This window comes from Pecten maximus, chromosome 1 (genome assembly GCF_902652985.1).
Source record: "Pecten maximus chromosome 1, xPecMax1.1, whole genome shotgun sequence".
NCBI lineage: Eukaryota > Metazoa > Mollusca > Bivalvia > Pectinida > Pectinidae > Pecten > Pecten maximus.
The window spans coordinates 36,612,688-36,632,066 of record NC_047015.1 but is presented as its reverse complement, the minus strand read 5'-3'; the positions used below and the strand labels follow the sequence as shown (position 1 = coordinate 36,632,066).

At 35.8% G+C, this 19,379-nt stretch overlaps 1 protein-coding gene across 1 annotated transcript; it reads right to left on the bottom strand.

Moving 5' to 3' along the window:
* Positions 1–972: 972 nt before the first annotated feature.
* Positions 973–14,231, bottom strand: LOC117332190. The gene is made up of 5 exons (XM_033891077.1): positions 13,787–14,231; positions 3,812–3,916; positions 3,222–3,365; positions 2,931–3,034; positions 973–2,659 (listed from the first exon to the last, which is right to left on the bottom strand). The coding sequence occupies exons 1-5, from the start codon at positions 14,214–14,216 to the stop codon at positions 2,351–2,353; spliced, it is 1,092 nt and encodes a 363-aa protein (XP_033746968.1). The 5' UTR covers positions 14,217–14,231; the 3' UTR covers positions 973–2,350.
* Between the last annotated feature and the right edge of the window lie 5,148 nt (positions 14,232–19,379).

Genomic DNA, 19,379 nt, shown 5'->3' with positions numbered 1-19,379 from the left:
ACTTTTGTGGTTTAGATCTTACAAATTATTTTGTGGGTAACCCTTAACAATAGCACAGACAATATCCAGTGTATGTATATTTTTGGTTCCATGGCAACCACGAGAACGACGAAGATTTATACACAATTAACGTTGCCCACTATACTAATGATTGGTATTTTTTACGTTTTATTTTACTACACTAACCAAATAAACATGTTAAATATTTCATATGTTTATGCCTATCTAAATGTTTTCATGTACTGTGTTTTTGTGATGGGAGAGAGCGTCTATAACTTGTTGATAAAACTTGTGCCTAATTCTTTGTCTCTATTTTGGCAATAAAATATGTTTAAAGTCAAAGCCAAATAAACATGTAAAAATACAGAATGTATCGAATGTCCTGAAATTTAAATCTATGATGTTTCGCGATCTTTGACCATTTCTATTGGCAATAACGGTTCCTTTGGTAGTGCAAAGGTAGTATTAATTCAAGACACAGATGGGTTACTTGTTAATCATGGTTTCGATACCTTAATTAAGTAATGACGTACAAGGAAATATTTATAAACAGCGTCCCACTATACAGCTTGCACGTACATAAAGGTTTGGATTGTCTCCCTTTGACGGAAAAAAACATAATTATTAATCTTGATCGTTACACGTGCTATCGTTGGCTGAAGGTTATTTCTGGTATTGTGGATTGCATACCAAACGCAGAACTCTTTGAAAATATAAACAATTACACAGAAAATATAAACAATTACACAGAAGCAAATCTAATATACCTGAAATATATTCCAATCGGCAAGGAACTTGATTATAGTATATGATAATCTACAAGGTAAAGACATAGAAGATATTATAATAAACAAGCATTATTTATATTTGGTTAAAATTTCCACTTGTGAATGTCATCTTTACACACATTTCCCTGATAAAAAAACGTTTATTTCAAACTATCCGGATTAAAAAAAGAAACTGAACACCAACATTTTTACAAAGTATATATATTGTAAAACGGACATTTTTCATTCATACAACATGATGAATATGTTTTAAACTTGTTAGTCAAATGTTAATCAATATTGCCCCTTGTTGATTCTTAAACAATGCGAGTTTTCTAGTACATGTTAATCATTTCCTAGTGATAACACATTTACTCCCGCCGCTAATCTAACCACAGATGGCCATTAACTTCCATCAACTATATCCTTATGGCTATATAGCTACTATTATCGCTGAAAACTTAAGATGAGGAGTATCTACAACTTAGCTATTTCATTTGTCGATGTAATATTCTCAAGAAGGCATTCAATTTCAAGCATTATAATATTTTAATGCAATAATGTTATAATTGCTCAGAATGAGAGTATTCATAAACAAAATGAGTCAAAACAATATGCAGGTATTGGATTTGGGACGCTGAATCTTCCTCTCAAACTCTTTACAAATGATATTTCTTTTTAAATATTTCCCTTAAAAGTTTTTTTTATAATATCAAAGCGGTACTACTCAAAATTAAAACTAAATTCTTTTTCCTGATCATAACTGGTCCATTGTAAGTACTCCTTCTATTGAATGATAAACCAAGGGGGGTAATAACAATGTCACTGTAAGATGGCGGCAGATTTTAATAATCTACATTGCAAAGAGAACTCCACAGTATACATACATATTTTTGTATAATATATATATAAAAACATAATATAAAGTATACACAATTCTATAAGGATATGTACAGTGAATATAGCGAGACTTGGTGCAATGAACATGGTTGCGTAAATAGAAAGGGTACTTCCGGTTCTGTTGTATCTATTTCTGGATCGCATCATCTCTTATAGTGAATATGGTAACATTTTGGCAGTAATTGAGACCACAACATGGAGAGCCATGTGATAAGTTATGTAATACATACATATTTGTAAGTTTGATATTTCTTTGAAATATTTACTGGAATTTACAACTTTTTTTATGAAATTTGGTGTATGCAAACACACATATCTCTTACAAGCACATTGATACAACCGTTCTTGCTGAATGAGTATCTAATGAGATGAAGATGAACACTATTTATATATAAATTTTCTAATTCTACCATCTGAAAACAAGTACAACAGGAATACTGGGACTTTGACTCAACCTCAACGATAAGTCATATAAAGTAACTGATCTTAGCAATCACAGATCACATCCCTGTTTAAAAAGTCTTGACACGTTTTAGACATTATGCAACTGTGGAAGCATCCATGATAAGTTTTTGTTTTGGATTATGATAATAAATTGAGGAAACGCTACAGCAACTAGCTTCCAAAAGAGGTCTAGCTGTCTGGATCACCATTTAGCCCAAAGCTGATTTTTGTTGCAGTTTCTATTTGCCTCCCCAGTAGGGTTCGCCATAGGTCACTGGTAGATAACGAGGTTGTTGGACCATGTAAGGTTGTTGGGCATACATCTCTGCGCCGTATCCAGAGTAACCATAGTTGTAGGAAGGATAATATCCAGCCTCAGGCTGAACGTAGACATCCTTGGCGACTGGCTCTTTCTTTTCGTAAGAAAGATCGTCAAAGTGGCATCCAGCGATTGCGTAGAAGCTCGCGGTAAGGCCAGCCAGGACAGCGCCAACCCAACCTAAGATGTAGGAGTATCCGTAGGAGCGACTTGTGGCATTCGTCAAGGGCTGTAATATTAATAAAAGAATTATAAAAATATCAAATCTTTTATCTTTTTTATTAGCATTATTATAGCAATGTCTGACCTGCTATGGAAGTGTGGATTTGCCAGAGAGAACATACTGTATCAATCGTTATATAACAGGTTTCCGTAACTACTACCATTAACCATATTGGAAATCTGACAAACGGCTGATTATCATTTTTATTTTCTAATAACACTGAAATGATGTTCAAACAACCTTAATAACAAATGTGCTAGTCAGTCAAATGACTTACAGCTGTCCATGTGAAGGGGAAATGGGCTGAAGCGTCCGAGATCTTGTTCTTCTCCATGTATTCGGCACCATGGAAGAAAGCAATTGATGCAGCACAGGAAAATGCTAGGAAATGAAAACGCAGTCATATATACAACTAAGGCTTAACATGAGTCCAGCGTAAGAAATATGTAGACTGTAATCCGAATTGACACCTTTAAAACTATAACATACACTGAGAATCGAGAACTAAATCCAATATTCTGATTTCTGTAATAAAGGGACACAACTGGGTAAACATCTCCTGACTTACCTGCTATAAAGGCAAAGAGGGAAGCCAGGTAGGCCCAGCGAGCCTTGTGACGTATCACACAGATAAGGATCAGTCCAAATACAAATGCCGTCAGGAAGGACACCAGCGCCAGGATGAAAAAGGCCAACCAACATCGGATGAGATCTGTCAATTATAATGAAATACACATATCACTAAGGTATGGGACAACAATACGTCATAACTGGTCAGTTACGGCTAGTTTGGTTTTCCAGAATGTTATCCGTCAACTTCGTGTTGAAGTCGGTATCTTAAGCGTCAGGCAGATAAGGCTCAACTGAAACAGTTCACTACTCGGCGTCTAGTCCGAATGATTCCGAGTATTTATCTGCTTTAGGTGGATAGATAGAATCATTCGGACAACTCTGTCGGCGCAATGTTTATCCTGAAAGCAGACAAGCTAAACATTCGCAATCAACAAGTAAATAAGAAGACAACACGATTGGGACTTAATACATCTGATGGTGAATAATGTCCTTAACTTTCAGATGTGAGCAAGATCAAATAACCCCCCACGCGTAATCGTCAAAATTTAACACAGTCCTTGGATTTAAACAATAATTTATACGTACGGATTCTGGTGATATAGTTCTCAGTGTACGAATTCGTCCTCTCTGGCATTTCGTATGAAATATGGAAGCAGTGCTGGTCCAACAAGTTGGTAGCTCCATCCAAGACTGAAAAAGACAAAAGGGAGACAACTCTTATCAAACACGTCCTACATCACTTCAGGTAGTTCATTGAAATTGTAGTGTTGCGTTCAAATGTAAAAAAAAATGTTTGCAGAAAAAGTGTGTCCTGTGTCGACAGTCACACGACTTCATAATCATTTTTATATCGATCTCACTATTTAAAACAATCTTCTCCATACCAAGTATCCTATTCTTTATTTGTATTATACGATGGGTTCCGAGGATAATTATAAGTCGACACATACGTCATAACAATCAATCACCTAAGATATGAAGGGGCTTGTCAATTAAGCTTATTTTGATCGCCGTCGGAATTACAAGTCGGTGGAGGTAGACAAAAGTCATTAAGTCGAGCCGAAGTCCTAATTTCACTGTTATAGTGGTATAACAGTTTATAATTATGTAAATTAATAAGAATTGTGATATTAATCAGTTTAACTGTACAAGGTAGGGGTGTTTTCCTTATTACTTATTAAGAAACATACATACAGATCTGGTCAAGTACGTACAGTCTCTGTATGTCGGACAAGCATAGTTGTGACGACGTGTCATTGAACCTGTATGAAGTGTTTTGTTTACTTGTTTATCGGAGGTGTTGTGTTCTCACGGCGGCAAATGTCAAATGTAGGCTCAAACCAAGGGCAAATGTCATAATGGTGTCCATAAAGGGCCATTTAATGGCTAAGTTTAGATCTCATTTCACAGAAATCTCATGATAGGGCACGATTTCAGGACACTCCATGTGATCACATGGCGTCGAGTGTAGGCTCAAACCAAGGGCATGTTGTAGTCCCACTCATGTCAGTTACCTCGCACAATCATTTAGTGGGAGATGCGGATACATTGTAACATTCAAAGTTCGTATAAACGGTATACTACATATCGTATTAAGCGCCTGGGCGTTATCAAAGCAAAAAACACAATGATATTGTTATCACAGGAAACACTTCATTGACAGAAATACATGTTGAAACCCTATCAACGTCCAATCTGTCAACGCATCATTATAATACAACTACATGTATGTCGTGTTCGGCCGGACGTGTCACGCGTAGGGCGTACCTGGTCCAACTGTTAAAATCATTAGCCTGTAGCGCCAGTAAATCGTTACCAGGTCGTCATCGAAATTCATATCGATATCGCTTCCTTATAAACTTATGGTCAATGTACATACATTGCTAGTTGTAACTGTATTCAATGTTGTTTCTAGTGAAGGGAAGGTAACAATGCATTAAGATTTGCCCAGATGCCTATTGTCATTAAAGATTTATTAGTCACATTAAGGAATGTGTATTGTCTACCTGTTTTTATCAGGTATTGTGACAGGTGAGGTACCGCTGAGGAAATTACAGACCTGATACAGTTTACTAAGAGAACCCAATGGTGTCTTTGGCTATCGCCTAAACCCTTGTCATTTGTCAGAGAAATATCATTACACACGAGTGTTTAAGTATAGGTGTTAAATATGATATGGTGTGTCTGTTTTTCTAATTTGTCTAAATATTCCCTCGCCACGTTCACGTCATCCATGCAAATGAACAAAACGAACGTATTGCTTTCGCCGTGTAAGCTCTAGACTCGTTATAAACATCGGTTACTTAGATATCATATTATTGCTCATCCGTCTGTAAAGTTCATCTCGGTATTAAAACTACGGAAGTCAGAGTTATACTACCTTTCCCAGATAATTTGTCACACGAGCTATTTTATACGTGGGGACGTCTGCCTTAGGTCAACGAACTATGGCCACATTCAAATCCCTTCCCTGTCCTACGGGAAATCGACCGTCTGTGTCTTGTCATATATATTAATACATGTCTAGCTGGTGCATCTGTATGACTCAATGCCCAGAAAATATTACCTGGATCTCTATTTTACACAATGTACTGAGTAACTCAAATGACTGTACCTTCTTGTAAACGATTTCACTGCGGGATTCAAAGTCGCGTCTTTAGTATCAACACTTAATTGCCTAAGTATCACCAAAGAAACACTGGTTCTTAATTCTAATGTCTAACTTCTGTATTGAATTGTGTTTTGTCAGTATCTTCAAGGTCTAGAAGTGTCAAGCCTGCACAAGCCAAGGAATGCTATATTTGTTTGTTTGTTTTGTTAGTTTTATCGCCTCGTGAACAGCCAGGGACATTTTGAGGCGGGGTCCCCTTGTAGTAGTTGGTGATTACCGCACTGAACAACATACGTGAGGTCCGTCATTTGTAATCCAGATCAATTAGAGAAAAGTGTCTTGCCCAAGGACACAATTTAATACGTCAGCACAGACTGGTCCGTTTCTCAGCTTCCCGAGAAACACAAACCGCCATGGATAGGGAGCGTCGAATCAAACCGTGACCCGAGACCTACACCAATCCGAAGATCAGGCATATCAAGTAAAAACACAAACTACAGTTAATACTGATGTTAGTATTGGAACTAAAGGTATTCATAGATACCAATTATTCGGGGTGGTGTCATTAATATTTTCGTAGACGTGTACTTAACGATAATATCCTGGCGTATTATTAGTGTAGAGACTGTGACGTTCGGAGCTGTTATACGGGAGTATTGTATCCAAATCACACTCTTTAGTATTAAGTGACAGGCACAACACAACACAACAAATGCGTGTCTGCATACAAGTTATATGATCTTCTATTCATCGAGCATTTCATAGCGAATGCACCCCGTCCTAATAAAGAACGTACTGTAAATCCAGGCTGTAAGGGCCGAGGCTTTTATGAAGCGTCATTTGAAGCAAACCTGCCCCAGTCTACATATCATATTTGTACACGATATTGTGTATGAATCGATCCCCTGGAGTACATGAATACGAGTGTTTACACAAATTTCTGATCGACCGGTAGAACAGGACTGTTAACCGACATACCAAGTCGAATCTCTCCGCGGTTTTAAACTGTGGGTCTAGCGCAGACTTTAGTGGGCGGTGTCAAACTGAATTTTTCTCTATTTTACACGAGTGCTTGTCTGAAGTCCCGGTGTATGAAAAGTTTTATGTTAAAAAATTACAACTGATATTTGTATGCCTATACATCAATACACAGTGAATGCAAATCCGTTTAAGATAGTGTTTTTTAAACTGTGCTTTGGTTTACACCCACAAAACTCTAATGATACATATGAGGAGACGCCCAAAACTACATCGGTGTAATTTGTTCTCATGCCCTGTGATGAAATACATCCGGCACAAGCCACTAGAATAGCATATTGTGGTATATTTTAAACAAACGTTTGACCAAATGGTGAACTTCACCCATTTTCTTTAAATATCCATTCCACTATCATGCGATAAACCTTAAGTGGCTGACACCATTCAGGAAATTCTCTCCAATGGTTGCCGATAACATGACGGGAAACCACGGACAATTTCCGTTTGTAAAACAACCAGCTAAACATACTGATATATACTATAATACCAATAGTTCTGTTTATTAAAGGATAATTGATTTCTGAGAAACAGTCGAAACTATTTTAATGTGTGTCTATATTATCAAATAATTTGTCGTATTTTTGTCTCATAGACTCAGTAACAGAAGTATATATTATTTGGCGGTCCGACACATACCGGGCCTGCCTTGGCTAGGGATAATGTCTAGATAGCTATAGCCGCTGGTCAGATATAAACTGGACATGGCTACCATCATTCGTCAATACATTAGAGTATACTTGTCCATTATACCGGAGTTAATGACCTACACAGCCATTCATGGACATTGTTTGTGTCTAGGAGAGAGTGAGACAGAAGCTTGTATTGCTGGGGAAATGTATCAATAATTTATAATCATGCTTTAAATGGTTAAAATGAGGAAAAAATTTATTGTCCTACACGTGATGAAGTTAAAAGGTCTTTATTTATGATCCATTTTATTTTGTAGTAAAATTAGAGCTTCCTATTTGTAATAATTACATGCTTACACTTTTCAATTTAAGTCCTATTTCATCTGCATTAGAAATTTCACGCAAGGTAAACAGGTGCGCGACTGTGCGGCCTTGGGGCGTAATGGCTACATATTCTTAAAAATGTTTAATTTCTTAACGTGACATGATACATACATGTATACATATATAAACACAACCAGGAGGTATTAACACACGTGTTAGGTTTTAATGTCACTGTACTAAGTGTACGTAGGCGAGATCGAAACAAAAACGATGCATCATTTAAATAATAATAGGCTATTAAAACGGCCTTCCCTTCAACACATGGACTACATGTATATATATATATATATACATAAGATGAATAATTTCTAGGGTATTAGACAGGTCGGCCTAACGCCCAGAAGGGGTGTGCTTACATACTAATATGACTAATAAGGGTGGATACGTAAGTAACAATATAAGCATTGTGGTGTAACTGGGTGTTAACAACTTAACACACGGGTGTAAATTGGGATCATCATCTTGTTCAAGGTATACACACAAGTCGTGTTTCGACTGTCCTTTTGTTCAAACACCCTTTTTAAGTATAATTTAGACTAAATATTCTAGTAATTCCAATACCGAGGCCTACTGTGTTGTATATAAGTATAAGAGATGTCTTTGTATTAATTACGAACCATCGAGATCCAAGGGTTCTGTCCTTGACGTACAAAGCTCAGCATGGAAGACAGAACAGAGATCTTGCCTCGAGACCGAGTAGTGTTGTCAATAAGTTATATATAATAAGGTTATTTTGTTCTATCTCGAAACTGTTTGATGATGATTGATGATGATGATTGATGATGACGGCGACGACGATGGTGGTGACGGTTGTTCACCCATATTTTCATAGCAATCAGTAATTGATTACTAAAATAGTGAAAAATAAGTATATGTGTCTCACTCCACGGGTGACTTATAGCCCATTTAAAAATGGGCGATTTAAATTTATCCTCATTCACAATACAAATGGAGATGAAATGGGAATCATTATCGTCAGCAATTTGATTTAGCTGTCAGTGTGGACATGTTCAAGATTTCATTATAATCAATATCGTTCCATCTGACGGTTTCAAGAATAGAATTATGATTGGAAGTTCTAAATTTTAAAATGAAACTATACCTTCATCACAAAATGAAACTATACCTTCATCCCTGGAAATATTTAAGTAATTTCATTTTTATAAACATTTACAACATATAGTTTTTGGTAAGTGTGTACTTCACTTTGCCATTTCTATAAATACCAGTCGTCCAATCTTTGTTTAATAACATGTTTTAGCCATATTGTATTACATTCCGTAGTATATTGAACATTTCAGTGTAGACTATATTATATTCTCACACGAGTAATCTGCCGATTCCGGTACAAGTGTACACGTTTGGAGTTGTGCACTCGACGATCCACAGGCCTGTATGTGATTTATTAACAATCTACGACATGGCTGGGTGGAACCAACTATTTCTCATTTAACACAAAAACCTACCGTGTCAATTTCACGTACAAGATTCTTACGATAAAATATCTTATTTTGCAATAAAATTTTACAGGCACAAAAGTATGGCCACAACATCAGGATACACTTGACGTATCCTCTAAACCATCGTATGTATCACAAAAGTGATACCATGCACTTCAAAAATATTATTTGACCTAGATAACACATAATACAATGACTTTGTTTGAAATGACGTAATGTCGCGTGCTATATGACGTTCTCGTACAGGGTGTTGTCTTATTAACATAAGCATGCCTGGAATGTCTGGAACATTCCTTTCCAGAGAATATTCAACTGGTGTCTTTTTACTTCGAGACCATCTGAAACCTTCAATTTTAAGTCGACTTCCCTCAAGGAATTCATTCGTCTATCGAGTCCGAGTCTATTTAAAGACAAGTTGGGCAGTCAATTGTCCAGGGATAAAGGCCCATACAGTAGGCGGAGATTATAAGCGTCCTTGTACGTGTCCACTCGAGTAGAGTTACTGACCATGTCACTAAGGGCGTTGCTCTTTAAGTCATGAAAACAAAATCACGACGACAAACAGCAATGAGAGTTCAATGGTATCGAGTCTCAACATACTCGATTAATCAGGAAATACAGATATAATTACGCAAGGTAAATTTCCAAGCACGTTAAATCAGGTATATATAAAGTATATTACGTTATATATGTCCCTGGTTAAATCAGGTACATATAAAGTATATTTAAGAAATAATTAACGATGATTCGTGTATTATTGCAGGATATACAACGAAGACGAGGATATTTTGCAATTAAATTAATAACGAAGGCCGCAGGCCTGAGTTATTAATTAAAATTGCAAAATATCCGAGTCCGAGTTGTATATATCCTGCAACAATACACGAGTCAAAATTGATTATTTCTATTCTACCATGTACTGTTTAGTTCTGAGATCGACCTCTTTCTAATAGAAAAACAGCAAAGAAACCCCGGGAAAACCTTGTAATTTATTTCTTGAGTATTGCATTATTTGTTGATGAAATATACAGGCAATACAGTACTACGATCAAGAGCATCTATCATATGGCATTGATTTTGAAAATTAAAAAAAAAGGATAAAAAAAAGAATAAAAAAAAGAAAAGAAAAAAAAGTGGGGGCCTCCGTAGGATTCGAACTCGCGTCGTGATAAAAATATATTGAAAGACTAACCCATTAGCCCACTCGGCTATAGTAACCTTTTAAGAAACGGGTGAATATTAGATATTTAAAATTGTAACAGGCGTGACTCACGAGCGTGTATTATTGGCACGAGCGTGTATTATTGGCACGAGCGTGGGTTATTGGAAAATAATACATGGTTTTTAACCATTCAAAACTGGCGCTACATAGCAAACATGGTAGAATACGTTATATATGTCCCTGGTTAAATCAGGTACATATAAAGTATATTACGTTATATATGTCCCTGGTTAAATCCAAGTCAAGAAATTACAACATTCATAAAGCTAACCATGCTTCAAAATATTCGATATATATATATTTATTGTACGATCTACATTGTAGAAGAGGTTTTTTTTAAACTAGAATATATATATATCGGTATTTGACACGTTAGCTAGACTAACTTCCTACACTAGGATGTCAGTCCTTCAGCTGACGTGGCCTTGACAATTTTGTAGAAAAATTGGCCAGGACTTTAAATTAAGACGAGCACTGGTAAAGAAACCATGATGATACTTCCTTGTTCATTGTGTGAATGTAAACTATATTTATTTTACAGCAACTGGGAAACAAGTCGTATCAACTTATATTAATCACGCTTGTTAGGCCGAATGGAAGCGCGCGAGGGGTCTTACTGTGGAAGGAAACCGGAGTACCCGGGGGAAACCGTTCATTGTGTGGTCAATTTATCAAAGTTAGGCACATGACATGTTTTTATTGGGGTCCCGAGCGAATTAATTATAAATTATTTTTGGTCTGAAATCACTGTCCATGTATACCCATGTGGGTTGGGGTGCAAATATGAATACATTCACCAAACTGAATATGGTCAACTTCACTCGATATAAACTCTCACAGGAAGTGGTGTTGTAGTTGGTCCAGGACGACGGCCATGGTCACGGATGGCTAGTTCCAGTCTATAAGTATAATGGTGTGTACCATGGGTTGGGTTACGTGGGTAATGTATGCCGAGATAGGAATGGGGTCATCTACACACCCCAGTAGATCTGACACACAGATTGTCCTAGCTGGCGGATTTTATTCGAAAGAAGATACTTTTAGGATAGGTTTCAGGCCAAAAGGTCCAGGATCAAATTTGCCCATTGAATTAAAAAGTGGTATGAATTCGGCAAGGAATTTAGGAAAATCACCCGACGCCTTAACATAAGTGTGACGTCATTTCCGTGTTTGTGATAATGATAATTTGTAAAATCCCGATTTGACAGTATTGTAACTGTAAGAACCGACACTTACACTAGCAGTGTTTTCAAAGGGAAGAACAATGCTGAACATAATGTAGATACAGTACCAAGATTTCGATGAGGCAAACACAGCAGAGCAAGGGGCAAAACACGCATCCATGTGAACGTCTGCGACTCATAGGGATTAAAAATAAATTGCCATGTCATAATGAAACTAAAATATAAACGGACAAACAAGTGTTGTTAGAAGACAACATTACTTGCCGATCGAGTTGAAATTCAGAATCGGTTTTTCAGTAGGTCAAAGGTCACGGTCAAAGTCAGCAAATGTATTACCAATGGAAAGGTCTCATCACAAGGAACATACATGTGAAATACCTAAAAAGTAATAGCTCTTCTGGACATCGTCCCGGGTAGCTAAAACATCAGGAACTATAGGGAACCAAAGATATTTTAGATAAGCACTTCAAATCCGTGGTAATTCAAATCTACGAACCACAGACTAGTGTAAGGGCTCAACGCAGACTAGTGTAAGGACTCAACACAGACTAGTGTAAGTTCTCAACACAGACTAGTGTAAGGGCTCAACACAGACTAGTGTAAGGGCTCAACACAGACTAGTGTAAGGGCTCAACACAATGTTTCAAAAGGGCAATAGGATTACAGGCAAGTATGCTTTGTTTGATATTAGAAACTGTAAATGATTCAGGGATGGACGTATCAAATCAAGAAAATCTCCATTCGGAGACGGGGTATGTGGGAACATAAGATATTCAGAACTTGGCCATCTTTAACAAAACACACATGGCAACTGTCATGTTCATCAATATTTCTTGCCATGACCTTTTATTTGTATTTTATTTTCAGAAGACATACGTAAATGCACATGTCCTAATTTGTATGATGGGGGTAACTAGCCAGTGTATCGTAATCTGTGAGTATAACTTTCTGATGCTTTCGCCAAATAAATCGATATGTAATAACCTAAAATTTAGGAATAGGTCCTGTGATGACAGTATTTCAATGGTTCCTCTTCTCACTTTTAAAATGTATATTTCTAATTGTGTTAGAGCGGTATTTATCTAAGTTCATAAACCTATCCCCAATCATTTTGTTTCAATAACATATGTTTAAAACACAGGACACTGAAAAAGCAAACGTTCAAAAGTACAAAGCAAAGCCGTGGGGTTTAGGCCAGAAACATGTAGATCACTGAAGGGCAACAGGTTCAATAATGAACCAAACATGAGATCGCGGCGTACTGAACGGCAACGAGTTGCCAATCCAAAAGTCAAACTGTCGAAATTAAGGTACATGTACCTATCAGACAGGGTATCGAAATGGGACAAATGAGTTCTAAATGTAAGAATCGCCAAATTGACAAGGTGATCTATAACGCAAAGCTGACAGTTCTTATTATAATTCAAATTCCATCAATAACAATATTAATAGGTAATTGTAACTTATTGATTGTAATATACCAAGACAATTACTACACACAGATGTCGCTCTACATAACGATAGGTCGGATATTATGGCGAGCAGTTCTGATGACAGTTTAATGTTACGTGTTTCGCCTGGCTGCCCTCGTGAGAAGGTGGGTCAATATGACGAACACCTGTAAACAAAATCAGTCCCCACCCCCGGGAAACACGTCATAAGACGTTTTACTGGAGACCATTAGCCGGTATTTATCATCCGATTTTAATTTTTACAAAAAAATATTATAACATTTCCTTCAAACAGGAAGTGAAGTCAAGGAATTGAAGTATTTTGTAAACATCCGTCAATTTATAAATATGATAAATAAAATTTATATACAACAACCCGTGCCTACAACATTTTGCTGTGTATATAAATTATGTTTTAGCTTGAAATTGATCAAGATATTGTTGATATCAAAATAGTACATGTACGAGTTCCATAATCTGCCCGCATGGTCGCCATTTTGACTGTTTCTGGGTGGGGCATAGGTTATCCATTTCATCAAACGATTACAAGAAATTAGTTATTGAACAACTCTGATACTTACACTGTGTATCGTTGCCAGGGTAACATACTCTAAAGAGACCATTCCTTCTGGTGTGAGTGTATTTGCCATCAGCAAGAATTGTGGTAGAACTAAGGTATAAGGCGTTGTCAGAAGCTTTCAGGATCGTCCTGTCAACTGTATATACCAGCCAATAGTCTGTAGCAAAAGACACCGCCATGAACACGATCACAATCGGTAACATTATAGTGGCCAGTGCCATCATTACTTTGGCACACATTCGGTCCCCCATGGTTGGATGATGGTCGTGTTTTCCAATCCGACAAACGCGAGGGAATGGCAGGTCCTGTTCCGAAACGAAAGGTAGAATGGAGACGAGGCAGTCACTGCTTGTACCTGTTTCCAGTCGACTGTGTTCCGTGACCCTTAGGCGTGCCGCATGACTGATTACATACAATGGCGCAGTAATCATTTACCTGGCGCTACGTAGCTCCTACGTATACAGGTATGCCGAGAGTGTTTTATATTTAGACCAATACAAACACATGCAAACGAGTTTGAGAAGAATCTGTCTAACCGACCAATACTAGCTGGGTTTATATTTACGTTACATACGGGGATACACAGTATAGTTGATTAGGCGATACAATTACATCAATATTTTCACATTTACATGTATCTGTGTTAAATAGTTAAGTGATGCATAAACACAGGACGTTTAGACACAACTAGTACTTATACTCTATAATAACATATTATGATAACGTAGCCCGGTCGTTGCATCCTTTTCTGGTTATCAATAATACCACGCAATAGGCAGATAGTCGGTGTTATATAATTATGATATTGTCTTGGAAGCTAACTTTTAGTGGTTCCATGACAAACCGGTTAGACAGCCGTACACGTTTGGATGACACTGCAGTGTGAAAATGTTTTTTTTTTTTTTATGAAAAAATCAGCTTAAACTAGTTTCTATTCAGACTTACAATGTACATAAAGGTGATTTAAAGAGTTAAAGAAGTGGCTATGTTTACGTCATCGCCGTGAAAGGCGACACTCACTCCTTCAAACATGTTGATTAAAATGTTAAACGTCAAGGAGAAACATGGAAGGACCGCAGTGGAATAAATAACATTGTATTATATCTTCCATTGTCGTGACATTTACAATATGCCAGGTTGTGTAGGAAATTAATACGTCCTATATGTTAAACTTTCTACTGATTGTTCAGTCATCGACTCAGCTTCGTAGGTTTCGGAAATACATTATCTTAAAGTTTGTGGTTCTATTTAAAAATATATGTTTTTGTCTTGAGTATGCAGGTCAAAAGGCACTTTTTTCGTTTTTGTATACTTTTGATGAAGCTTTTTCCCTTTTTAAATAACTTTAAACATATTTAATTGGGATGAGGTACGTTATTATAACATATTGAAACCTTCTCTCATCATAAATTTACATGATAACAATTAATATGCCTAAATATGTTATATATGGTTATAGGTACAAGTATATATAACATAAAACAAAACACTCTCAAAATCTATTGCTGTTTTTTTTTTGATAAAACTATGCGCACATCTAAAAAACCAAAAGTAGTTCAAAGTTTAACTCAATGCCTAACGCATTTTAATTTTGGAGCATAATGCGCCTTTCATAGTCAAAAATGACACTCAAAGAAAAAGGGAAAAGCGTTCTCACACGGATGTCCACAGAAGGCAAGATGTATCTTCAACCATATTCACAAACATCATATTAGAGGGAACCGGATTTGTGTTTCAGTCTAGTATGTAAAATGCTTAACTACTGTTAATATTAAGCTAAGAATGATAAAGTTTTGGTATACTCTTCTAACCAATAAAAGCAAATTGTCTAGTACTATATACAAATTGATGTATACTCTCCATGTAACTGGTCAGACTGAGTTTAAATGGATGAAATATGTTAAAAATATTTTAGATAGCGTTGGACTAAGTTTTGTCTGGATACAACAGAGAAATTGTGTACCTGATATTAAATATCTACAGTCAATTATTACTCAAAAATTACAAGACCAATTTATACAAACATGGTTCAATCAATTAGAAAACACGTCGAGAGGACAAACATACCCTATATTTAAATATCAGTTTGGCTTTGAAGATTATCTTCTGCGACTAAATGTAAAAGATAGGAAAACTATATGTAAATTTAGAACGTCAAATATCAAACTTCCGGTTGAAACCGGAAGATGGACTGGAATCCAGCGACAAGATAGAGTATGTCCACTTTGTAACGCTGGTACTGGAGATGAGTTCCATTTTTTATTTGTGTGTAACAACCATAATGTACTCCAGTTGCGTAGTAAATATATCCCAAATTACTACTACAGAAATCCTAATTACTTTAAAATGAAAGGAATGTTCTCAATCTTTTATAAGAAATTGTATATGAATGTCAGTTTATTTATCCAAAAACTAGTCGAGTTATTATAACACACCTTTATCATCCAGCATTGTGATTATGCAGTATGTAAGCTTTATTATATTAATAATTATATTTATGAAAGGTTAAAATGTATTTTCCCACATTTCCTCTTCAAATTATATTATATTTTGCCTGTCATGCATCCATTCTGTTGAAAATGTCTGACCTCTTGTTATACACTATTATGTGTGTCTGAGTGAAAATAAAATCTTGAAATCTTGAAATCGTTCTCCAATACTGAAGTATATATGTAGGGATGGTTGTATTTTTAGAGTGAGATAGTTTTAAAATAATTTTATGGAGGGCAATGATCGCACTGATAGATTTAACGAGTTCCAACTACAATAGAAGTAGGTAGGAAGGAAAGGTAAGAGTAAAAAGCCCAAAATGGGTAATTGTTTAAAAGACTATTTCGACTCAACAAACAAATATTTCAATCTTCGTTGGATATTAACTTTCTTCATTACAGAGCTATATATGACACTGATATGACCCCCGCCCCCATCGTCCCCCACTTTGCGCTATTTGCGTTTTATTTATTTATTTATTTATTTATTTATTTATTTATTTATTTCATATTATTCTATTTCATTAAACAAAATCAATAAGTAACAGCCTGAACACAACTGCTGGGCAATCCGCCCATATAAAAATGTAAACTTAATTTATTTTACAACAATTGCGAAACAAGTTATATCAACTAAGTGAAGTGGAGGAGGCGTGGCTAAATATTCCAGTGCGGATTTTCTGTACAAATACGATATTTATTACATCACATTTAGTCATAGATATGAGTGTAAGCTTCTTTCATTTAAAATCAGATGAATTATTGTAAAACTCATATATGACGTTCGAACGAAGGAATGCCCCCTTTAAACACTGACAAAGAACATAACTGGTTCTCACTAAGAACTTAACACCAAGTATCATCTAAAAATATACGAATATTAATGAATCTGGTTATTAGGACACACTCCAATGACAGTGAGTGGCGTATGCATACCACTAAGCTAAAAATGAGATATGATCAATGAAGGTACCTTGTATTTCTCAACACTTAAACTTTGTTGAAATGTTTCCAATAATATATAATATAGATCGAAACATCCCTGCATTTTCGAAATCCGTGCTAGGTGTCAATAATGAACTTTATGATTTGAGGCAATTTGTCGTATTCGTCTCGAGTTGTCTTCCATGTATGCAAACAGCGGCGTAGTAAGACTGTTCGAGTTATTTCCCCTGGTTTACTAGTAGGCGAACAGTAGCTGAAAACTATCGTAGTATATATTTTAAAAATATATGCAATGATAATACAATGAAATGTTTATTCAGGTAATTTGTAAGAGATGACGTTGATAATGAAACTTTTGTGTTTTTGGTATTCTATTTTCAAAAAGTATATAAACGAACTCTACGATAACATCTATTTGAACTTTTAAACATTGATACTTTGAAATCTAAGGAAGTATGCCGATCAAGATATGCGTTATCGAAAGTTTCTACATCTGAAACAGGAGCTGTTGGAGAACAGCATAGCTCGTCTCGCAAATGTTTGTCAATAAATAATTAAAATATATTAATTGGAATGGTTTCGTAAATTGCATTAATAATATTTATATTGTATACTTGATCAGATTATGTTTTGTGAATTCATGCAATTTTCAAAACCATTCCAATTTATATATATATAAATTATTTATTGACAAACATTCGGGAGACAAGCTATGCTGTTGTAGATTAAATGAATATATTAAATACCAATGTAATTGCTTTTGGACATATTTCTTCAATTTTTTGATAAAATATTAATCTGATGAGAGTTGTCTCCCTTGAAAAGGACCGGTATAAATTGTCTAATGTGAGCATTTTTACATTGTTTTATTTTCAGTTTCACCCAAAGAAGGGATAGTGTAACTCCATATTTACCAAATATCAGCACCCTAGTACAATCATAAAGTGATGTGTTAATAGCTTTCAACATTTGCACAAAAAATTTAAAAATTTGTTTTTTCCCCAAAAAAATCTTTCAGTTTTACTCCGGCAAGGGATAGTTTAACCCCCACAGGGAACCTAATACCATGTATTGCTATGCCTTTCAACACTCACAACATAAACTTAACACAACGTCCAAAGATTTAAAAACAAAAACAAAAAAACACAGATTTAAAAAGAAAAAATCCAAATTTTTAATAGTTTTACTCCAGGAAGGGATTGTCTTACTCCATAGGGACTCTATTGCCAAATAGTAGCACTCTAGTATAATTATAAAGTGATGTATTAAAACCTCTTAACACTTGCACCAAAAACTTAACACAGAAATATTCGAAGTCCAAAAATTTGAAAATTCTGGTTTTTTCCCAAAAAAATCTTTTAGTTTAAGTCTGGCAGGGGAAAGTTTAACTCCAGAGGGACTCTATTGCCAATTATCAGCACCCTAGTACAATTATAAAGTGATGTATTAATACCTTTCAACACTTGCACCAAAAACTTAACGCAAACATTTTCTAAGTCTAAAAACTTTCAAAAATCTAGGGTTTTTTTTCCAAAAAATCTTTTAGTTTAACTCCGGCAGGGGATAGTTTAACCCCCACAGGGACCATATTACCATAAATTACTATGCTTTTCAACACTTGCACCAAAAAATTAACATTTGAAAAACCAACGCCGACGCCTGAGTGACGACATAAGCTCTCACTCTTCTTCGAAGAGACGAGCTAAAAAGTCAATAAACGTACACTAACAAGGTATATCTCCAAATCAATAGGACCAGGATTGATTAAATTCGTGTTTTTATTGACGTGTTAAAGATGAAGTTATGCGTTTGCACTTCTGATTTTCGTGGATTATATTTTGTTACTTTTAATAGCATCATATGTAGGTTCAACATCCACTTCCGGGTCACAATGGTCAAATTATCGTTTTATCTAAAATCATTTTTTTTAAGTTAGCAGTCTGGTTTATAAACTGTATTTCAGCACCAGTATAACGGTATCACATACATATTAGACATCGGAGTGAAATCTTTAGTCAAATTTTACGGGTAAATTATGTGTTTAGCAGACTGTGTGATGGCGTCGTGGCTTGGTTTGGGTGACAATTGCCGAGGGATATTGGTGCCCGTGAAATTACGAAAACACATTTACTGCTTTAATCATATAGGAAAGGTAAACAC

Coding starts and splice junctions, on each gene's coding strand:
- LOC117332190 (XM_033891077.1), bottom strand. CDS start 14,216: ATGATTACTGCGCCATTGTATGTAATCAGTCATGCGGCACGCCTAAGG. Junction 3,035..3,221: donor CCTCTTTGCCTTTATAGCAG/GTAAGTCAGGAG, acceptor TTCATTTCCTAG/CATTTTCCTGTGCTGCATCA. Junction 2,660..2,930: donor TCCCCTTCACATGGACAGCT/GTAAGTCATTTG, acceptor TTAATATTACAG/CCCTTGACGAATGCCACAAG.